At 48.7% G+C, this 24007-nt stretch overlaps 1 protein-coding gene across 6 annotated transcripts in view; it reads left to right on the top strand.

Moving 5' to 3' along the window:
- DNM3 (dynamin 3) overlaps positions 1-24007 on the top strand; it is a 516334-nt gene that overhangs the window by 480067 nt on the left and 12260 nt on the right. For 5 of the 6 annotated variants that reach the window (XM_032862979.1, XM_032862977.1, XM_032862981.1 and 2 more), the window contains 3 exons: positions 8355-8519; positions 16364-16590; positions 17291-17542. In XM_032862979.1, coding sequence (XP_032718870.1) covers positions 8355-8519; positions 16364-16590; positions 17291-17542 — 644 coding nt within the window. Of the gene's footprint in view, positions 1-8354; positions 8520-16363; positions 16591-17290; positions 17543-22077; positions 22360-24007 lie in introns of those variants that run through there. The other variant, XM_032862982.1, reaches the window with a different exon arrangement.

Below are 24007 nucleotides of genomic sequence, written 5' to 3'. Positions count from 1 at the left end.
TTGGCAGGGGGGATATTATAGTACTCACTAATAATAACATTTCTAAGAATTTTGAAGCCATGGTTAGGAAAAAAGAAATTGGGGGGAAATGGTGAATGCAAGTGGTAATGTGTTTTCTTAGCAATATTTACATATCCAATCTAAAGTTACCTTGTTATTCTATAAAGGAACATCTTGTTCTGGTCATAAAAAGCATTATTTGAAATTGTAATTTCATCAGTGTTTATTAGTGGTTATAGTCTGATTTCTGCTCCTAAACTACTTTAAAAACGATCTAGGGAAAGAAAGTTTTAAGAAACCACCTCAACTTTTTCTCTTATACCTCAAGCCATCTTTACCAATCTTATTAACACAGCCCTCAGTGCAATCTCTTGTATATAAATTTTAAAATACTACAGACTTTCTCCTAATAATTGCCCCCATCAAATTTACCTTAGAGTAGTTTTATTTTTTGTTATAAATGCTCCCTGCCCTCAGTTGCTGATTTTAAAGCAATCTTGCCTTTGTTAGTTTTTGCCGCTCTGTGAGGAGTAGGCAGAACTTGAAGCAAACGTCACAATCAAGGTGGAGCAAAGAAAGTTTTGTTTTCTGTATATTATTTCTGCCATATTGTGAATCAGGCAATACATGCAATTTCAGGAAAGGGATAGAGAGAAGTAACAAAACAATAAACTACAGACAAAATGGCTGTTACTTCCAGCATATAGATCTCTGTGGAATCAATCAATTTTTCGATATCAGAATTTTTAGCATTTCCAGTATATTGTATTCTTATCATCTTCATGAATTTCTATTTTCTGCACACTGGAGATTTGCCTACCTTGAGAAAAAGCCCTCTACATTTTAGTTTTCTCTTAACTGGGAATGAGTATTTACAGAGATGGAAGTTCTATTTGGGGCAGCTTTGGAAGTACCTTTCCAGTTCTGGGGCACGTCCATGCATGCTGTCTGTTTGGTGGCCCGGACAGACATGGTCCATTGTTACCTCCAAAAATGTTCTCTCTTTGAAGACTGGGAACAAGGGATTTATGACAGCTCAACTCAGCAGATTAGTTCTGATTTTACTTCAATCTCTCCTATTAACAGAAACGGACCTAAATTTTCTAGAACAGTTTATAGATTCTTTATCTGGATCATCTGGTAAGGCCATTGGGCCCTGGAATGGAATGCCTGACAGAGGGGTACACACTAATTCACATGTGGGGATGGCTGAAAAAGTTATCTTGAGGCTTTGGGGAAATTCTCCAGTTGACTCCAGATGATGACTTTATCAAGGACAGTGGTCAGGGGAGCCTGAAGAAATGTAAAACCCTTGACTCTAATGACTTCTTTAAAAGCTTGGTTGTTTTGTTTCTCTACTCCTGCAACAAGTCATGATTCTACCCACAATTTTACCCTCGTGTGTTTTTAATCTGTGGCATTCTTATTTACTAAGACATTCTTGTATGTAAAGCAAGGGGTATCATATTTGCACTGTACTTTGAAGGATTATGTACCTCAAGAAGCTTTCAGTTGGGCTGGGGAAGGGACATGTGTGCACCTGAGATATAGGACGGGGCTGAGAGGTCTAGGCTAGATGTTCAGATGCAGGGAGGAGAGAGAGGAGTGGGAGGAGCGGGGCTGTACTTCAGAGGCAGCCCTCAGAGACACCCCAGAAGTGCTAAACCACAAGGGGGGCAGGTGGACTTGGAAGGAAGAGACTCAGATTGAGAGAACATCCTGAGTAAGTGATTTATTCATCCCAGCTCTTCCGGACAGGGCAAGAGAACTTCAAGTCAAGCCAACCCAACTTCTAAAAACGAACAGAAAGCGGTTTACTGGCTGGTGTAACCGCACAAGCAGAGACACGGCTGTGGCAGCCAGATCCATGCCCTTCCATGATGTCTGGAGACACCTGCCTGTCGCCATCTCTCAACTGTGCCCTCTCTGTTGGCGCCACTGACAGCAGGTTTGACTCCTCTCCACTCAGGCACACCTGCCTTCGGGCGTACTTCTTAGAAAGCTGTCATTCCTAGATGGAAGGAAGCTTCTCCTTGTTAAGAGTTCTGACGAATGTGCCATGATTGGCTTTGCATGGTCACGTGCCATCTCTGCCATCCCCGCTGAGCAGAGAGCCCGACGCGGGACTCAATCCCAGGATCCCAAGATCATGACCTGAGCCAAAGGCAGTGGCCCAACCCGCTGAGCCACCCAGGCGCCCCTCAAGCCATCTTAAATGCAAATGCAGGGGCTTTTCAGTTATAGGAGGGAAATTCTTCTCCTTATCCCTCCAGATCCTCCTTATTCATCTCTGTCGTCATTCAAAATGCTTATCAGAGACGTAGGCCTTCATTGGCCCCACTCAGAAAGAGATTGTTAGCAGCTATTGGGCTGAGAGTTTGGAAAGAAAAAAAAAAGAACCACCCATTGACATAGGTTTGTTGTTTTTAGTCAAGTATGTATCTTTCCAATCCTATGTGTTTTCTTTAGTAGCTGTTTAATTTCACATTAATCACATAGTTTTATAATGTTTATCATGATGCCTTGTAGAGCTGGGAGGAGAGCAAGCGCCATAGGGAGAAGGAAAAGACAGTAGCAGGGAAAGGAGAAGAGGGACGGGGGACAGTGATGACAATGACAGACGCAGAGTCGGGTCCTGCCTGCTCTGTCCCGTGAAGCACTGCTCCCAGGATCGGGTGAGATTTAGTGTCTCGTGCTGTCCCCGGGGTGCTCCTGGCAGACTGGAGGTGTAGGTCAATGCCTGCACTGGACTACAGTCGCGGCTCCGAGCTACAGACATCTGTAGACAGAGTCACCGGTGTCTTTCTGTCGCTGGCGTCCGTGTGGATGCAGATGGCTACTGGGCCTGCCCAGACCAGGAGCTATGCGGGCAGAGCTCAGTCGAACCAGCCGAGCTGTCACTCCCATCGGCCCTCCAGCTGCCCTGCCTGCGCCTCAGTCTCTTAGGTCCCGTCGGAAACGGACACCCGGTCCCTCGGGAGATGGCCTGGGTGTTTGTCTTCAGAGACTCCCCGCATTTCTGAAGCTCATGGCTGCGCATCGGGCATAGCCTGAGTCCTAAGGACAGAACAGTGAGCGCGTGCGCAGTGTCGGAAATGTCACCCAGCCCGTGGGTTCCGTCTCTCGTGTGGCCGTCCCCAGGGGCTGCCCTCGAATCCCGAGTGCTGGAGCCCAGCCTCGAACCCGCGGACCCTTCTCACCTGCGCGCTCCCTGCCCGAGGGGAGGCTCACCAGCGAGCCCCGTCTTTCGACTTCCTTGGTACCCCTCGCGGCTCAGCTGAGACACCGAACCGGTATTTTTGTTAAGATAATTAATGACATGCCTGTCACAGGGCGGCAGACTACAATCTCGACTCCTCTCAAAGGCTTTCTAGGGCACGTGTTTTCCATAGCTTTTGAGTTTGGTTTTTTGGGTTTTTACAAGTTTCGTCGCCTGACTCTGCAAATTAGCCTCGAACTTGCCTCCGCAAATGAGAAGACGTACGTGACTGGAAGTGGGGAAGGTTTCAGGGAGACATTCTTCATAATACGGGCTGGAAAATGCAAAGCTGCGTTAGCGTGGTGACACTATTTTTCGTAATGATGACCTGATCCACTAAGAAAAAGTTAAGTGATATTTTTCTACTGTTTGTTTAAGGTGTGGGAGAAATTGCCCCTTTCTAAGATGCTTAGAAAGGGGCAAGCATTGCTTATCTGGAAAAATCGCTTGGGTAGATCTGTAGGTTATGGTGCGATGCTCTCCGCTGTGAGAAGAGACGCAGCAGACCCCCCTCCCCCATTAATTAGGAAGTTTATGCACATGTATTTGCCGGGACACTTTGCATTTCTGTCATTCCACTTTTAAAGAGTTGCAGTCACCTTAAGAAAATAACCTTATAGAGGTGGTTTCAGTGATCCTCCAAGAAGCCTATGACATAATTGAATAAGAAATTTAAGGAAAGAGAAGAGGTGAAAACAACACACACGAAAAATAGACATCCCCCATCCAACCCACCTCTCTTGTAACGGTTGCCCTAAGGTACGGTGGGAATTATTTCCGGAGCGACTCTTTTGTCCTCTCACCTGTCAAAGTATTAAGTCTCTAGGAGAACGCTTTTAAATTAAAATGTAAAACAGACTGTTTCTTGAGTACCGTGCAAATAGCTTCACAAGAAAGAAAATGACAATTTTTTTTATAAACAAGTTACAGTGCTGAGTTGTTGTTTTTCATTGTTTAAGTGGCATTAGATCTCACAAAAGCTGTTTAGAACAAAATTGGCAATAGGAAGGCCGGTCCATTGTATTTTTCAGAAGAAAGCTGGTTTTCACAATATTATTCACATTTTGTAAACAGCATCAATGAACCTGCACATAAAAGGTTAAATGTTTGCAGACCGTTCTTCTTTGCCTCAAAGATCAGAGACAAATTACTATTTTTATTTTACATTCCCTTGATGAGGATAATGATAAACAGCTGTCACTACGGTGCTTCGGCTGCAGAGAATCCCGCTGCCATCCTGTAATTTAAACAAAGAAGAAATACACAGTCGTACCCAGTGTACATGCAGGGACGAGCACGACAGAGAATTTGGTTACAACTGGGTCAGAGAAAAGGGAACATTTGCTCTCTGACATTACTCAGTTAAAAGAAAAAGTCCATCTCTGCACATTTCTCCCATTTGTCTTAGATATATTAGAAAGGGCAAGCACTCCTTTCTCTCTTTCTAAAATCAGAGAAGAAAGTCAACTTGCATTCTGAATTCTGTGACTCCCCGTCCCGTCCATGGTATTATCTGGGTAATTAAAGTTTGCACGTGACCACATATTTCCAAAAGCTAAAGAGAACTTCGAATTGTTTTATGGGTTATTCTGGAATACTTCTTGGGGGGTGCGTGTGTGTGTGTGTGTGTGTGTGTGTGTGTGTGTGTGCGTGCACGCGCGCGTGTGTGTATGTGTGTTGAGAATCCATTCAGTGTTCTCCATTCACTCAACACTTTCCTTATTATTTGCATCTGGTTTTAAAAAGTGAAAGTGAACATCTTTTGTGTGTTTTGATAGGCAAAAAGTAAAGTAAGGCTAAATGCTAAAAGTAGTGTGAAGTGGGAAAATTCACTGTTTCTATGTAAACATGCAGATGATGATATAATTTCTTGGTGTTTTATATTTCTGGAGGTTCTTTTAAAAATACTATTTACTCTGCTTTTCTGTTTCAGTCTTTTTTTTTTTTTTAACAAGTAGCAATATTTCCATGACCTCTCCTTCCTGGAAACTCTTTTCACATTTATTATTTTATCTATGAAACTGACTTGACGTATTATGGATGTTTCAGTGTCTCATAATACTTCTTGATTTTTTTATACTTACGGAAGAAAAAGAAATTTGTTAAAGTCATATGCCTCTTACACTCCCTGAACTGATTTCAGCTCTCAGAGGCTCAGCGTGCTCTTCCGAGGGTAGGTGGCCAGTAACGAGGTTGTGGTGTGGACCCTCCCGGCAAAGTGCTTCGCACAGTACCCAGAACATGGCAAATGCTCAAGTGTTCCTAGGACAGGCGGGATGTTGATGCTGAAATGTCATCCCTCCCGACTGTTAAACACCTTAGCAAAACCTCAGTATATTTCAGATCAGAGAGGCAAACTGAATTGTATTTTATCCATCGCGGAGGTGTAGGTCGCTTGGCATAAAAGCTGTTTTCCTCCCAAAGCCATCGGTCATCTCTTCTCCTTTATATACATAATTTCATAATCATTGTATCATTCTCAGTGCTATCAAGTAGTCATGGGTCCTAACTCATCACCCTGGGGTTTCTCTGCTCTCCAGTGTCTCTGGCACGTAGGCAGGCACACTGGGAGCCCCCGGAAGGCACCAGAGCCGCTTCCTGGATTTAAGTAAACCCCTTGTGCAGTTGTTAACTCCTTCTCCCGTGCATGGAGCTCTGTGCCGGGTGCTGAGAAGGGAGAGATAAACAAGACCCCAGAATCTAACAGAAGAGCATAAAATGAGGCTGGTATTAAATCATAGAAGTGAATGCGAGACACAGAGGACGTGCTGAGGAGGGCGCGACGGGTCTAGGGTCCAGCAGGAGCTTTGTCCAGAGGCAACGACGAACCAAGGCTCTGAAAGATGAAAGACCTTCACAGTGGGGGGAGGGGGGTCCAGGCAGAGGGGAGTAGCTTGCAGAAAACATGGAGGTGTTTTAAAAAAAATACCCTTGCCATTTTTATATTGCTTGAATTGAAAATGTTTCATGCACAAATTTTTTATCTTAAATTTTCATGGTGTGTGTTGAGAGACAGCTAACTCTTACTCCATGAATGTTCAGAAAGGAAGGAAAGCAGCTAACATTTATTGAGGCCCCTGGCTAGGTCATCTCCTGTGTGTTATCTCCTTTAGCTTCTCCAAGTTTATCAGGGACGTGTATCCCCATTTTAAAGATAGGGAAGCTGAGCTTAAATTACATCAAGTGACTGAAACGCGGCCACCCAGCCAATACACAACAGAGCCTGAATTTGAACCTGAAGTTTTCACTTTCAAATACATTATCCTTAAAACGACTTTGCAGGTACCACTGACTTACACTGTGGGCTCAGCATGCAGCACGTTTGCAGTGGTTCCTGTGCCCCAGGGAGAAGCTGGGAAACATGATTGTTTCTTCGCTGCCGTGGCTTTACCTTCCCTCTACCTGCCGCTTTATGGCCTCGGCCTTTTACCCATTTGTCCTAGATCCCACTGTGCTTGTGTATCACCGATTAATAATAAAAATAAAGAACTACAGAAGACTCGATTCAGTTCCCTCTGTCTCAGTGACCAAAGACCATTTCAAACCACTGTCATGTTTGAAACTGCCTCTACCTTTCGGGAGAAGCAGCAGGAGGCCTCTGAAATGGCCTCGAAGCTCTCACTCTGAAGCCTGTGGTCCTACTCTCCGGGTTGGAGGAACGAGTGTTGTGTTTTAGAGTGAGCACATTATTGTAATGTTCTTTAAAGGTCTTATTTATTTATTTGACAGAGAAAGAGACAGTGAGAGCAGGAACAAAGCAAGATGTGTGGGAGAGGGAGAAGCAGGTTCCCACCAAGCAGAAGCCTGATGTGGGGCTCCATTCCAGGACCCCGGGATCGCAACCTGAGCCGAAGGCAGATGCTTAATGACTGACAGGCGCCCCTATTTTAATATTTTTAAAAACTATTGGATATTCCTGAGCAAGAGAAACCTATATAAATGATTAGGACCTATTTCTCTCCCTGTTATCGTTGACTTTGGAGGCCTACAAATACGCCTTTCACACATGCGTATTAATTCAAAGGAAAAGTTTGCCATTTATAGATCTGTTTAAACACAGGGCTTTGCCTAAAACTGATAGGATGATTGAAAACCTGGCAGATCAAAGTATGTACATTTCCAAGGAAAAGTACTTCATGTCTACAATGGAAGCAATAAATTATCTCCCCCCCTTTTTTTTGCATTTGTAATTAAATCTTTCCAAATGTTAGAAAGTAGCCAGACCACTAACAATATTTGTATCATGTTCTGGGGCTTAGATGGTTCAACCTGACTTGAAATGGAGACCATTTGTTCTAAATTGATTTCAATGCCAAGCCAATAGGTCAGCCCTTAATGACGAAGATGCCATTCCAGCCCAGCCTCTGGTGGATAAGCCAAAATTAATTAACTCAAGTCCCAAAGTATAGAAAACAGATGCTTCTCTCATGTTGCACAAATAAATTCTTTGTGTATAGATGTGTTCTGTTTTATTCAAAGAATAACAAGTTGGAAGTTAAAATTGTAAGTTTTCCACAATGGAGCCTTTAGTAGTGATGACAGAAGCATGAATTTATGGAACAAATTCCAGCAAGTGCATGGAAAGATGAATTATTCCCTTTATCTCTTATTTTGGCTCCAGGCCAGACCTAGGAGATTTCGTTTTAAAACCTGGGCTCATCCAAATGCTGATCCATTCCAGAACAGGCCTAGGGGTTCCAGAACAACACCAAGGTTATTTCTAATCTGTAGAACCCCAGAGGTTTGCATCTGCATCACTCGCTTGGATTCAGTTCGTCAGCCAGTTTGCAAATGGCTGAGGATTACATTGTTCTCTAGAAGTCGGTTGTTAGGTGCACGGTGTATCTGGCTGGTCACCTCAGCATTCACGCAGGGGGGTGCTTTTCCTGGGGCGGGGGTCGCTAAGCGTGGAGGAGTAACTGCGTGGTTCTGATCTCTTCTCAGAATTACCGGGTGTGTTGAAGATAGAGTTGGTCACCGTCTAGTACTAGAACTCCCCGGTAGAGTGATCAGGAGGTGATCATCCGGTAACATACGCTATTTTGTTCTTCGGAAGGAACGTGAAATAACCCGTGTGTCCTTTCCTTTCCGCTAGACTGAAAGTGACGAGAACGGCCAAGCAGAGAACTTCTCCGTGGACCCACAGCTGGAGAGACAAGTGGAGACCATCCGCAACCTCGTGGATTCCTACATGTCCATCATCAACAAATGCATCCGGGATCTAATTCCAAAAACAATCATGCACCTTATGATCAATAATGTAAGTGGCGATCAGCTGTCTCCCGTGAACCTCTGACCCGTCTCAGTGCAAAAGTGCTCGTATTCCCATCAACTTCTTTGTGGTGTCGTCTGGGTGGTTGAAGCACCCGTGGCCCAGGTTCCTCACTTTCTATTACTAGCGGTCAGGGACTGACCAGGGAAAGAGAATTTTGGAAACCCAACATGGGGCTTACAGGCACGGAACCGTGGGGTTCCCTGTCGCCTGTCTGCTCTGTGGGGTTCCCTGTCACCTTTGCTCCCAGGGAAGCAGAGCAGAAATGCTGAGCTGTGGTCACGGTGCGAGTTCATCGCAAAGCCGGCAATGGAATCAGATGCCTGGCTCCTAGACTTTGAGATTCAAAGCCAAAAATATTTCTTCTTTTCTACACACAAACACGTAGAAAGTATGTTGATTTAATTATTTTCACCTTCTAAAAGCCATGGAATGCTATTTTAACCTGCAAAACAGCTTTTCGCCCTCTCCCCTTGGATCCAGAGTCAGGCCAGTCCTCCTTTCTGCGGTTGGGGTGTGATGCCACACATCTTCAGGCCCCGGTTAGACAAGCCCTCAGTTGATCGGGAGCATGTGGAATCCCTCCCTCTTCGTGGTTGCTTTACAGTAGTCAGGACAGGATTCTTAAGTTACGCGATCTGGTTCGGGTCTTTTGGCAGCTACTGTATTAAAGTGCAAATAATATCAAGTTATTTGAGAAACTGTCTTTTAGATAAGAGGCCATAATGCGGTGTATTATAACTGGCTCTTCTGACTCTTGAAAAGGAGACAGCAACATTTTTGGTCTAGCTGTCGTCTCGGGACGCCTTTTTATTTACGTCAATGATACATTATGAGCACTTGCTTGTAGCACACACAGATGAGCGTGCAAACGTCCCGGACACGCCGGAATCTGGGAGAGACCTCTGCTCTCGCCTGGTTCTGCTCTAGAGTCTGTTGACCTCAGGACAAATCCGTTCACTTCTTTGCCTCCATTTCCTCCATAAGTAAAATACGAATCATGGAAAAGGTACCTGACTCAGGGATTTATTTCAGAAGGTGGTGTATATGGGAATTCTATGAAGAATATACGGGTAAGAAACCAATGTGGCTGCCTGCCGATTTCAGAACTGGAAAGAACCTTTACTCATATTTCAAGATTTCTTTTCAAAACTTGACATTGTATTTGCGGTTCATGGTGTGTTCATTCCTTGAAGAAAGGTTTCCGGGAAGACACCCTTGAAGGAAACCGTTCTTGAAGCTCTAAGCACCATGGTTTTTAATGCTGTTCCCTTGCACGTTTTTACATACTCGAACAAGGTTGTTGGGATGCTTTGAGGTATCAGCGGTAAGGAAGGAATAAACTGGAAGTTCGGAAACCACGAATTCTGTTCTTCAGCTCAGTCCACGGCCTGCTGTGTGACCTGAAGCAAATTATCTGGCCCCTCTGAGTGGAAGTCAGTCACGTTCTTATGATCAGAACAGAGCACTGTGCCGCCTCGCTGAACGGTCAGAACTCTGTGTCATTCTGAAAAATACAGAGGACTAAACAAACAGTCTGTGTATTGTTAAAATCACCCTCCTAATTTTGCTTAAATGGGTTCCGGTTGTTTTGCTGTGGTATGTCCAGGCACTTCCTTATTTAGACATTTTCCTGATTAAGCGTCATTTATCTTCTCGCTGTTTTCTCGCCAGTCGTTAGTGCGGCCCCCGTTCAACACGGTGCTGCTCTGCACCACAGCAAATCGTTAGCCCCAAACAGCACTTACTTACTATCGTGGGAGGAGTCGCCTGACACTAATTAGTTAAAAGGAAGAAGAAAAAAAGACCCTCTTACAAATGCATCCTACTTTCACCTTCTCAAGAAACCCGCACGCACACCTACCCAGAGAGACCTGGGGGTAAGGGCCTCTCCCTCGCCGGTGTGTGCGTTGGCTTGAAGCAGGTGGCTGATCTCCCACCCCGGGGGACTCTCCATGGCCGTGGGGCTCTGCAAGCTGTCTTGAGAGAGATCTTGCAGGAGAAGAATGAGAAAGAAGACCTCGACGTCAAGACTCACAGGAATGGGGGAAACAGAGCCATCACGTAATGCTGGATTCTCGCAAAATGATGGTTATCAGTGTTTTGAAATGAAACTTTTTGTATCTGTCAGAAAAGAGTTCCACATATCTCAGATGACCACATTCCCTGGACTATCATTTTGTCTGCTTTCTTTTACAAGACATGTACACGTAAAGATGCGACAATGACATATACGTAGAAGTACGACCTGCTCCTCTAAAGGCCGCATGCTCAGGGCACCTTATTGGACAGAATGTCTGAGCCTCTCGTGTCTGCTCCGGGAGGGCCCCGTGGAGCACGAGGACCTGCCGCGCCGGAACCCCCAGCCCCGTGTCTTGCAAACATGTCGACGCCGTGTTCGATGTTAAGATCTTCAAGGTGGAGAATTCATCGCAGAATCATGAACAGAGCAAGCGTGGCCTCCTCGCTCGGAATCCCAGCCCCGTAACCTGCTGCTCCCACGGACGGCTCTGGGCGGACGCTGGTGTCCAGCACCACCGAGCGCCTGGCACGGGGTCCTCGGTCGGTGGACAAGTCACCATCAAAGGCCGCCCCGTGGCCTTTCCTCTTGGAAATGGGCCTGGCTGCCCCTGCCTTCTGAAAAAGAGTATGTTTCTGCCGACTTTGGTAAAGTGTCAGAATTCGGGGGGCAGTTTCCTTAGAAAGTTTACATTAAGTGTCTGCCACTCAAGCCTCCATATGGAATTATTTAAGAAGTTTAGGGCCGGCGGTAAATGCCTCGCTCAGACATACTGTAAGCCTTTGTCTGCTGAAACGCCGCAGCTGCTGGAGCCCTTAAGCTCGCGGGGAGCAGCGGCACAGAGAGACGGCACGTTTGTGACACACAGAGATGGCAAGTTTGTGACAGCCGGTCCCTCAGGGCGCGCTGCCGTCGTCGCGGCGGGGCTCTGTCCAGGACTTCCACGTTCACACACGTCCCGCCTCCCAGGGTGAGCACAGTCTGTAGCCCCCCCATTCGCCCCGCCCCGGAAGATTTTCTGTGCGAGATCGGGAGAGGGACCCCAGCTTTACTGTGCACATCTGCATGGCACAGCGGCTCAGGGGTCCGTGGTGGCTCGCCCGGGACAGCCACCCCCGAGGCACGCATGCCTTTGCCCAGATTCTAAATGAAGGAACGGAGGCTCCGAGAAGTTAGGTGACTCGCCCGGGGTCACGCCACTGGGGCTGGCAGAGTTAAGACAAAAACCCAGACCTTGTCATCCTGGGTCAGGTGGCACATGGGGCAGGGTGGGTGAGCGCAGGCCCCTCAGATTCGGGGCTGCTCTGCCCAGAGCACAGGCCTGTGTGTCTTCCCAGAAGGCTCATTTAGGCAAAGATTTAATTAGGGTTTGTTTGAATATGAGAAACAAGGTTTTAAATCTTAACTAGTAATTCAAACAAGTCCAGGTAATACAAAATAGAACATAAAGTTTTTATGAAATTTCTAAGAATCCGAAATGAAGCCCGGAGGCGTTTCACACTTGGAGTGCGCACTGCCACTGGACCCCCGCACCCCCACACCCCCGCACCCCAGAGCTCCACGTTGACTCTCCTTGGCCGGTGGCACTCTGCTGGAAAATTAGTAACATGTGCCCTAGTTTCAAAACTCACTGTGACTTTCATGTGTTTGAAGTCGAGCGTTATTTCAAATGTTCATTATTTGAGGGGAAAGTGTGGCTTAAATACCAGGGCACTGATTTGTTTCCTTGGGTCAAGAATTTAGCATCTGCTCAAGAAACAGATCGGGACCAGGATCCAGAAGCCTGCCGCCCTCCCCCCTCGGCCTCCCCACGCCCGTCAGTCCCCAGCAAGGGAACCGCTTCTGGTTTCTTGCAGAGCACAGCTTGAGTCAGTTCTGACTGATCTTGGACTCTGCAGTCATATGGTGGGTGCTCTTTGATGTCTAACTTCTTTGGTTTGACATTAGGTGTGTGAGGCAAAGGATGTCACTTTTTCAAGAAGGGAAACGTCATCATCCTTTAGCAGAAACAAGTCCCCGAGAAGTGGAAAGGACGCCAGAGCAGACATGAAAGAATTGTGAATCTCGGAGAATCACAAGCTTCTAACCAAGCCCCTTTCCCAAACTAGGCCAATTTAAACTGCTCAGCCACATTTTTGTATACATGTATTCACGTGAGTGCGAGCGATCCCAGTGTTGCAGACTCTCTCCCGTCTAGAAACAGACATTTTAAGGCAATGGTCTCCTTAGTAACAGAATTGTGTGAAAATTCGAGGAATGTCCCTTCTGTTTGCGAAGTATTTAAAATGGCCTTAATCATGAAGACAAAGAAGGCTTCAGATCCAGAAGCACTGCAGGTTGCTAGAGAAGGGTTAAAGTAAGAGAGGAAAACACGCGGAACGCTTTTAATGACCTCACATTCCTTTACACTGAGCGGCGCGACGTGGTGCGGTCATGCCTGTTAATCCAGCCTGTAGAGTCTGAGCTGGAATGAGATTCTGTGTATGAGAATTTTTTCGTGAACCATACCAAGATGTGTATGTTATAAGGTGTTATAATTAAAAGCATAAATATTATTTCAAGTCTTGCATCCAAGTATAATTCGTTTATGTCGTGTCCTGTGAGGTGTATTCTAAACGCCATCACCTCCAAGGCCTTGACTGTCGGTCTTGCAGGATCTTTGATTTACATATTTGCACCAGAAAGTCCCTGAAGTGTCTGGAAACTCCCTGACTCCCCCCTACCCTTTGTTCGGGTTGTGGGATCCCAAGGCAAGGCGAGCAGGAGAAGAGTGAATAAAATTTTTTTTCAAGGCAAAATAAAACGTTAACCCCGCTCTGTATCGAACTGTGTCTCCCGATGCCTGTACGACGGCCATGGCTTTCTATTTGTTCTTCTCCCTCGAAGCAGCTCATGCCAGTTTCATCCCCACGCTTTCGAAAGAACAGCTTCGGCTTGCAGAGCGCTAACGAGATGCTAGGCCTTGTGTGAAGCAATTTACAATCATTCTAGCACTCGATCCTCACAGCGGCTCGAGACAGCTGCTACTGCTGGTCCCATTTTACAGATCAGGAGCCTGAGACGGGAAGAGGTGGTTGCCCGCTCAAGAACGGTTAAGTGTGGGCACTTGGACTCAGATGCAGAGCGGTCTGATCGCAGAGCGTGCGCCCTTACCCACTGCGCCGTCCTGCCACTTTGCCCCGCGCTAGTAGCGATCCTCCTGTTAAGTCAGAACGTTGCCAAATCTTCGGGACGGTAGGCGAGTTCTAGTGTGTCATGGGCTGATGTGGAAGAGTTGATTCAAGGCAGGTCTTTGAGCAGAACGCTGAAATAAGCCCTTATGATTATATTTCATGCTTGGTTTGACAGTCGCTTCTTCATTCAGATCTGCTTTAAATCTATTCTTGGAAGGACCTTCTTTTAAAATTGTGTTTAATAGATTCTAAGTGATACTCCAGCTCGACATAAAGCTTCAAGCTAGCTTAGCCCAACGGCTGTTCAGTGCCAGGAAAACTGTCTGGTTTTGAGTTTCGCGTTGCATCATCTCTCTGCGTGCAGGCGCATGCCCAGCGGCGGAGGATTCGCGTGGATGTCCCTGACTCCTTGGATACCTGCAAGTGTGTTTTAAAAGTGACTAAATCTCAGAAAAAATGGGGGGGGGTGCGGGGGAATGAAATAATCCTTAAGCCAAATTTACTGTCTTTGACTTTTCCTTCCCGACTTGATTTTCTGTGCCCGGACTCACCGCCCTCCGTGCCTGAAGTGTCCTTGTTCCTTTTGCTCCTGCCTCTTCACATCAAAACCTCACCGCGCCCACCTGGGTTTCCTCTCCAGGGTAACCGGTCTGTGCGCATCTTCTCTGTTCCCCTGCAGCCTCACCAGACGAAGGCCCCACCATCTCAGAAATGAGCTGAAGTGGTCTTCCATCAGATTTCTTTCTCTCTGCTACCACCCCTGCAAATTCTTTTCCAATCACAGACAGATTACTTTTCCTAAAACTCTTTTATCGTTTCACTTACTTCCTTAAAAGTCTTCCGTGGCTTCCCACTGCCAAGTGTCTGAAGTCCCAGCACTTTTCCTTGGCGTTCGAGGCTTTCACATCTGGCCTCAGGCTACCCGGCCGGACTTACCTTCCGCAGCTATCACACACAAACCTTCTACCCTCCTAGAGAGTTGCCCAGATACGTCTTGTCTTCTAGATCACCTCCACATTTGAATCACTCTTGGTTTGCACAATGTGCAGAGAATACTTATTACACCGCAGTGAAGCTGCGATTTAGCTGAATTTCCTGATCAGTAGGATTATTCACTTAGTGTGATACCTTTAACAAATAATAAAGCTATGTGTTTTCGAGTCTTGTCATCTCTTGGTTACACAGTTCACTACAACCCAGGGATTCTGAGCCTCTCACAGCTGTGCCGCTGTCTGCCTGAATTTGTGACAATTAAATATGCTGGCCTTTGGTCTTTCCTAGAAAGAGCCAGTGACTCTAGATAAGTATGAGTCTCATTTAACAGAAAAACTGAACAATCCAAGTTGGTTTATTTTTGTAGGCTAAGTTAACCAGCATTCTTGGAATACCACTCGACAGTCATGACGCTCAGACATAAGCATGTCTTTGCTGAGCACTCAATCAAGTCGGGTAAGGAGGTAACGGAAAGAGCACTAGACCTTGAGCCCAAAGACTTGGGGTTCACCTTAATGCTATGTGACTTTGGGCAAGTTACTGAACACTCTGAACTTCATTTTCTTCCTCTGTAAAACCGAGATCGTAACAGATTGCATATGGACGTGGTGAGAATCCGGTCAGATAACTTGCGAACGTACGTGGGACACACGGTCTTTCATTGATTCCCACATTCACTTGTTTCACATTGAATAGTTCTGCCATGAAGATGCGTGTCACACTCAGTGGCATCTTGGCATTCTGTCATAGTTTAATTAATGCTATTTTCTCTTTCTTGGTGGCTCATGAAATGGTGCGGATTAAAATTCCTGGTATCTTTGATTTGATGAGATACGGTGGCTGGTACTTCCTCCCTCCGTGCCGTGCAATGTGTGAATCCTCTCCCTTCTCATCCTGCTACACACCGCCCCTCCCCTAGGACTCCTACACCTTTCGTACTTCAGTCTGTTTTCATGTATCTGTTAACTTTGGAAACTCCTGTCACTCCTCGTTACCGTTAAGTAGTTCTACTGTAAACTTCTAGAAAGTTGAGAGTATACCCCTCCCATTTGGGGGGGGGTAAATCAACTTGCATGATTATATAAGTTTCTGTATTTAATAAAAATTGACTTATTGGTGCTCATTCCACTTTTGAGTTGACTTTGAAACCCAGGATCTTAATAGTATTCCAGTGATTTTGGTAAAAGCGAGGTAAAGAATTGGGAATACCAAAGGTTGGATAACTTGGGTTATTACCTAGGTTTCTTTAAATCCTTGTTTTCTGCTGAAAATACTGCTGCTTACGTGCAGGTACCTGCCCTCATCTCCGGGCCAAGCAGCCTCGGACAGCACCGAGGAAATGCCGGCAAAGCCAGCAGGCCCTGTGCTGGGGACGACAGGGTTTAGTCCTCTTCCAGCTAATCAAGGTTTCTTTCGGTCCACGACCCTGAGGCAGGGCAAGAGCGCTCCTGCCCTGGCGCGGAGGGCGGGGAGGGAGGAAGTGAAGAAGAGAAGTGTGAACAGACGTGGACCCCGCGTCCATCTTGTATGTCACATACCTTTCCCCGAGCGGGACCGCTGTGGACCTGGTCTGCAGGCCCTGAGCCGGTTTACGCCATCTGACCGCTCCTGTGTTCCCGTGCTTACTTTCCGTGGTGACCCGACAGGTTAAAGATTTCATAAACTCCGAGCTCCTCGCCCAGCTGTACTCCTCCGAGGACCAGAACACGCTGATGGAGGAGTCCGCGGAGCAGGCGCAGCGCCGGGACGAGATGCTTCGCATGTACCAAGCCCTTAAGGAAGCCCTTGTGATCATTGGCGACATCAACACGGCCACCACCTTCACCCCCGCGCCGCCCCCGGTGGATGACTCCTGGATACAGCATTCCCGCAGGTAGGGAAACGGCCCCGTGCCCCCCGGGGCCTGCCGGGCTCGTCCAATACCATTTTCTGAGTGAGCTTCCCTAAGCCACCCTGAGCCTAAGGAATAGGGAGGAGAAAAGGTATTTATGTCCAGGAGCGAAAGGGAGGGTCCAGCGATCCCTTCAGAAACGGGAGCAGCACACGTCCTTACCGTGGACGGTCACACAGGCCTCAGAGCGGCGAAGACTGTTCTATACTGAAATGAAAAGAGAAGTTAATGGGAAGCTTTAAAAAAAGTAAGTTGTAGAACGTTATATTGTAACAGGTACAAAAAAAATGTATATGTTGTAGAGCATATTCTCGAGCGGGAATATCGTATGGTGCTGTGCTGTGTCAGAGAACACACTGGACAGGACACACCAGAAAGTGCTACCGGTTGTCTCCGCAGAGTGAAGGGTTGGGGGAGGGGAACTTCCTTTTCACCATTTACCCCTTTTATACCTTTAAAAAAAAAAAAATTCATTTAAGTAATCTCTACACCCGCGCTGGGGCTCAAACCCCCCACCTGGAGGTCAGGAGCCCAGCCAGGCACCGCCCCCCTTATACTCTCCAACGTTCTTGACACGACCCCAAGTGCCCCGAGAAAGGGATGATTTGTGCAGAGCAGCCCGGAAGTCATACAATATCCGTCTGCGATGCGTTCGACCGACACTGCTCTGCTCTGTCCGCAGGTCCCCCCCTCCGAGCCCCACCACCCAGAGGCGGCCGACGCCCAGCGCTCCTCTCGCCCGGCCTGCATCCGGCCGGGGGCCCGCACCCGCCGTGCCCTCCCCCGGACCCCACTCGGGGGCGCCCCCGGTGCCCTTCAGGCCTGGCCCGCTGCCCCCCTTCCCCAGCGGCGGCGGCGGCGGCGGCGACTGGTTCGGAGGCGCCCCCCCGCAGGTGCCCTCCCGGCCCACGAGGGCCCCGCCCAGCGTCCCCAGGTGAGTGTCCTGCCGGCCGCCGCGTGGGGGCGCTCCCGGGCCTCCGCGGCCTCCGGGGCCTCTCGGCCTCTCTCTAGCGAAACAGACGGAGCTTACTTGGGAAAGAAGCCCGCAGAGACGCTACCGTGCGCCTTTGCGGTTTTCGCCCGGGCGGCGGGTATCGTGGGGAAACCGCGGGGCCTGGGACACGATTAAAATCCAGGACGTGGTCCAGACCCTCCTGTGTCGACCGGCACAAAGTCAGCGGGGCCGGGGAGAGCGGGGTCCGCGGGACGCCATCGGCACGGCCGCCCGCGCGATCCCGCGGAGCAGGGGCGGGTCGCGGGAGGCCCGGGCTGAGGCGAGGCCCGCGCTGCGGCCGGAGCCGCTCTGGGAAAGCCTCGCCGCAGGGACAGCAGCGGCTCGCCGCGAACCGCAACCCTCCCGCCCGTTACGCCCACTAGCGCAGCCAGGAAAAGCGGCGACGGTTGCGGCGGTTCCAGACCGGCCGTGCAGACTGTGCCGAGGCGCGACGCCTGCCGCGAGGCCGCCCGGCACGTGCGAGCCGGAAGCGCGGGCGGCGAGTGGCGCGTCCCGGCGCGGGAGCCGACGTGTCCCGCCGACCCGGGGCCGGAGCAGGGCGGGACGGACACCCGGGCCGGAGCTGTCCGCCCCTTCCGACGTCTCTAGCCCGGAGGTACCGTGTGTACGATTCGCGATTTCACGAGAGAAGGACTTGGGCGGGTTTGCCCCCCACTCGGAAATTTCAAAAGGAAGGGACAGTAGCCGGGCGGAAATGTAACTTTGTCTAGAAAATCCCGTTCAGACGATGCACGCCTTGGCGCGCGTTACGCAGGAAACCTCGCAGTGCGGGGACACGGAGGACGAGTGACTCCGCGCAGGCCTGACGCCTGCGTCCCCTCGCGCTGCCGGCGGGGCTTGCGCTCATCCGGGCTCCGGGCTGTCGCGGCGCCGGAGAGAAGGGGCGTCTGAGACGGGCTCCCGGACGGCGGCGTCAGAGGGCGAGCAGGGCAGGAGGCGGCGGGAGGCCTGGTCTGCTACAGACCTTGCCCCGCTCGTTCGACTCGGCGCTCAGGGCTCCCGCCTGTGAAGCAGGACGCGCTGAGCGGGACGGTGGCCCGTCGCCTGTGCCGGGCCTGACAGCCACACGGCCCCGGGGCTGCTAGGGTTGTCGTCACTTTGGTCCTGACCAGAAAGGATATCTGTCCTCTCAATCCTGAGTCTTTGTCCTTGGGAAGTAAGGTTCAGCTTACAGTTTACCTGAAACGGACCTAGATTTCTAGTAGTAACAGTAAAAGCAAGGGCTGCTGCTCCGGTGCCCTCGGGCATGCGAGGCGGCGGCCTGGCTGCTGGCCGGCTGCGTCCGGGTCCTGCCGCCACGACCCAAGAGGACGGGGATCGTCCATTTGACGGATGAGGCCCAGAGGTGCAGACAGCTTGCCCGAGGCTGCTCAGCCGGACCCTAACGGAGCTGGGCTTCACTCCCCCGCAGACCCCAGACCCCAGGCCCCCGACCGCAATCCCAGGCTCCTAACCCCGGCCCTCCCGCCACCTCTGTCGTGGGGAGCCGGCCTCGTGCTTTAGTTCGCTTAGCAGCACCGGGCCTGTGGCCTCCGGAGTCAGTCCCACCCCCCAGTCGTGACGACCAACGATGTCCTGACATCGCTAGTGTGTTTGGGGGTGGGGCGCGGGGTGAGAAATCTCCTTCCCCTTGAGAACCGCTGCGCCACGATACTGCGGATTTCCCTTCCACTGAGAAAGAAAGAAACGTCAGTGCTGAGCCTCACCGCAAGCAAGATCAGGTTGTTGTTTTAGGAAGCCTCAGACTGGCTGGGACTGTGTCTGCCGTCGTGCCAGGAGGGTCTGGAGGCCACGGGGGAGGGCAGGAGAGTGGGCGGCCTGGGGTCCCGCACAGGAGCCTTGAGATCCGCTCCTTTGTCTGTTTCGCTACGAGAAGGAACCAGAGGAACCTGGTGGTGCTTTTCCTCGGGAATGAACGTGCATGTCTTTGTTTGCTCGCTTGGCTGCTTTGCCTCTTGGTTTCGGATAAGCTGGCTTGTCTGTACCCTTCAGAGCTACCGCTGAACACGAAGCTGGTTTGTTAAGCGGATGGAGTCGCCCTTGGTATTTCCGAGCTCACACTTGGAAGCGATTGGGCAGCAGTCAGGGATCAGGGGCTCACACTAGAGAAGGGCATCCACCAGGCTTAATGCGTCTGTGTTGGACACCGGTTGCATTATTCAAAATTTCGAGAATATTCTCCACTTGGAGCCAGACCTAACTTGCCGTGGCCTTGCAAAGAGTCTCAAATGTAAAACAGAAATGAGACTTCAGAGTAAAAGAGGAAAGTTGTTTTTTTTGTGCTGAGCCTTCAAGTTTCAGTGCCAGTTCAGCGCAATGGGAGGGAAACCCCTCTGGGGGGTTGGGGGGGCGTCACCTGAGAGAGACCAAGAGAGACGCTGTCAGGATCCTTATGCCTATTAAAGTTTAGCTTTAGATGAAGAATTCTGACCACATAAAGTCTGTTTTTAATAAAAGCCAGAGCAGGAATCCTACCAAATGCAAGCCAGAAATGGGGTTTAAGATTTCAAAAAAAAAAAAAAAAAAAAAAAAAAGGAAAAGAAAAGAAAAAGCAAGAGAAGGAAGGAAAGAAAAAGAGAGGCAAAGATGGAAAAAGAAAAAAGGAGGGAAGGTCTTGTTGAAACTTGACCTTGTCCTGTTTATTTAAATATTCTCTTTTCCCTCTGTGATTTGCCTCCATTTTCTCTATTAAAAACTAAAAAAAAAAAAAAGCGAAATGCCATTATCCATCATCTCCAGGAAAACAACCCATAGCTTTCCGAGAAGGAAGTCTGATTTTTTTTTTTTTCCTAGCTCTTTACTTTCTTAAGGGCCCTTTCTCCTCTTTTATCTGAAACCAGAAACTCGTAACGTGACAGGACAGAACAAACCCTGTCCCGCCGACTCCCTGTTGGGCTTTAATATTAACAAAGGCAATAACTGAACTTTTAGAGGCAAAATATTCTGCCGTTTGGCATGTGCCTGTACATAATTTTCTTCCGGATAATTTGCAACTTCATTAGCAAGTGATGATTTTGACGTTTCGGAGCTTGTATACCTTCACTTTAACCCTATTCAAATACACAATGAAAACACTTGCAACTGGACGGAAACCAGGAGCATTCTGGTTTTTTTTTTTAATGTGATTATTATTATTACATCTTTCCATTCCAATGTAAAGGAATAGGAAGGAGAGGGGCGGGTGGAGTCACTTTTGGCCCAGCTTTTCTCAGCTGCTCAGGCCGTGCTGGTTTCTGCACATGGAGCCTTCCAGCGAGGGAGCTGGAAATGCTGACCACGACATGCCTGCTCTAATTGGTTCCACCTGAGCTAGGGGAGCATCTCTATCCCGAAGAGACTCCCCAGTAGGGATGCTTCTGTCATTAGCGCGTGGAGTGTACGCGAATCTGCTCGGGGAACATTTTCTATTGCCAGAGTCTTTGGCTCACCCCCTCCCCTCTCGCCCCACTCAGCTTCTCCTAAGGGCTAAAGCCGGTGTGAAGCCCCCGGGCGGCTGCGTCCGGTCTGGCCAGCTGATCTTAAACAGATACCACCACCTCGCTGGGGGCCCCGGTCTCACTTGAAGATCCTAATCTTCATCAAATATTAACTTTAGGGCTGATGTAGCTATTTTCGGTTACGGCTTCTTAAAATTAGTTAATTGGGAATCACAGCCTTTGACATTAACAGAACAAGTTAACTGAATCAGAGTGTTTTTCCTGGCAACAGCCTATTCTGACATTATTTGACTTATTTGTCTTCTCCCCTTTCCTTGGACTAAGCTATTTTGCAACAGTCAGGAGGGGATAATGGTGGGAGGAAGGGTCTCTATCCAAGGAAAAGCAAACTTCATTTCCCTCATCACTCAGTCCTCTATTTGAAAACAATAATACTGAAAACCTGAAGCACTTTTTTTAACCAGCCTGTCACCAAGTCTGATGGTGTCTTTTAAAAATGGCAAAAAACTGAGTCACGGGCAAGGATTTGGCCTTTACTGCAGCCACGCACATGACAGAAACACAAGACGGAAACCAAGAAATGCTCCACAGAAAGCCTCTCTGGTGACCCCGTAGCGAAGCTTCCATCCCTCACGGCACGGGCAGCCCCGGAGCGTCCTGGACACTGTCACAGGCTCCCCACGGATGCCCGTCCCGTGACGTACACTTCCCCTGACTTGCCGTGGCACCCGGGGAGTCTCCTCACAGCCCCACGCTCCCGGCCGTTTCCTGCGGACCCGACGTGGCTCTGAGAGGCTCAGAAATCCCTCTGCGTGAGAGATGGCTGGTGCACTCGGGGTCTCTTTAAGGAGGTAAAAGCCATTTGGTTCTCTTTACAGTGGGATCTTGTTTGAGATGTTTGCCCTTGATATGCTGCTGTGCTCTCTCTTTTGTATTTTATATGTTGCTCTAGTTGACAGTAACGCAGAATCCCTTTCACTGAGGGATAAGGTCTCCTTGTTTTGTTTTGTTTTTCAGCCAGTCCCCCAAATTTTGAGTAAGGACAAACCCACGATTCTTATAAGTGTGTCTTTGTGTCCCTCACATGAAGGGTCGGTGCCATGAAGCATGAAGCTGCTGAGTCTTGAAGTCATGGGCTCAGGGTACTCGGACAACTAAGCGACTTTTGTGACTAGACTGTGTGTCTGATTCTCCTGAAATCATGTCCTGGAAACGTCCTGACTTACTCCCTCAAGAGCCCACTAAGCATGTGACTTCCTGTAGCAACTGAGTGTCATTTGGGCACATGATGAATGCATCTTGTGATTTCTGATTTCGGCCATGAGGTTTTTTTTTTCCTTGCTGTCCTTCCCCTTTAAAAAACAAATAAATTTGTGATTAGGTAGTCTTATTTTTCAGGGAAGCAGTTTTTATTTTTAGCAACTGGATTTAAAAGTCAAGCAAAGATTTTTTTAAAGTCTAAATGCCAAGAATGGAAACAACTTTGAGGTGTTCCAATTCTTAGCATTTCAGGCATTTCGTGAGGCCGCTGTGTCACAACATTTGTTACTGAAATCCCAGATGTAATTAGTGATGTGTTGCAGGTTCAACATGAGTTGAAAATATGACGCTTCACATAATTTAATGAAAACAAAAATTTGGCCATAGACTGTTCACTAGAGAAAATATTCAATTTAATTTAAGCCCCTCGGTTAAATATCCCATCAAAATCATTCGAATTCCACAACGATTCTGGTTGTAACATAATATCTCACTGAGGTGAATGGATGGTTAATGACAAGGTTTTTCATTCTTGGGTCTTGGTTTCAGTCTGGTTTAAGTGAAGGTAAAATTAGTCTGGCAGTTTCCTCCTTGGGTCTAGCGAACTCGAGTCTACTTTACACAAACATCTTCATCCTGCCACAGTTCGCAGTGACTGGCGGTCTGTTCCGGGGAGGCCCAGGGACAGAACCGCGAGTGTTCTGGAGGTCACACTTGGGAGGTCACACTTCTGCACATGCATCAAGGCAGACTTGAGATCGCCTTTCTGTTTTCAGTGTGTCCCTTATCTTCCTTTTCCAAATATCCGAGGCCGAAGGAGGATAGAAGGGAAAGGAACATAAGGAAGATCTAGAGGAGACAGGGTACGAGCATCAGAGCTGCAGACGGGCGGCGGGGCCCCAGGAACCCGAACAACACACCTCCGTTAGCCCAGTGCTGGCTGGCACTGAGTTAACCAGATCCAACTGCTTCCACGTCCCGTGACAGACGCGAGCAAAGAGCTCTGTCACTGTTCTCTCTGGGCTCTAAACTGGAAAGCTTCAGCCATTGCAGGGCAAGGCTCTCTGAGTTTCAGGATGCCCAGCCCTGCCCTGGGTCTCACCGAATGATGGAGGAAGACGGCCAAGGTGGGAGTCTGGCCCGAGAGCCACTGACCAGTGAAAAACACACAGTAAATGGTGATTATTCTTCCCGTGGCCAGGCAGCGGCAAACTGTCACCAGTTGGAATCTGCTGAATGTTCCCATATACGAGTTGATGTCAGCTCAAAAGGGGAAAAAAAAAAAAAAAAAAAAAGGAAAAGCAAAGAGAATCAAAGCCTGCCCAGTGTAAGCAGACAGACACACGCAAGCTAGTCCTTCTCTCTCGCCACCGCCCCTTTGTCTCCTTCGCTGTAAGAGAGGGAGGGTGTTAGAGGGAAAGCTCGGGCAGAGAGTTTCGTCGGATGGCAGGTTTTCCAGCGACATTGGAGATTGTAGCACAGGCCTCGTGCTGGTTCACCTCTAAATTTCCTCCCCGCGGCGTGCTCAGAGGAGCTGCTGGGCGCTTCTTCCTTGCCTCTCACTTACCAGCTCCTCTGAAAGATTAGAAGCGAAATTGGGCTTCCTGGGGTTGCTTCGGCCGATAAACAGCCAGGAAATTAAACAAGAAATTGTAAATGCTGCACCTTTCACTCAGAACGTGCCCTC

The sequence above is a fragment of the Lontra canadensis genome, unplaced genomic scaffold, assembly GCF_010015895.1.
Source record: "Lontra canadensis isolate GAN:19392208 unplaced genomic scaffold, GSC_riverotter_1.0 scaffold24, whole genome shotgun sequence".
NCBI classification, from domain to species: Eukaryota; Metazoa; Chordata; class Mammalia; order Carnivora; family Mustelidae; genus Lontra; species Lontra canadensis.
The sequence above is the reverse complement of the archived record's forward strand: the minus strand, read 5'-3'. Positions and strand labels throughout refer to the sequence as shown.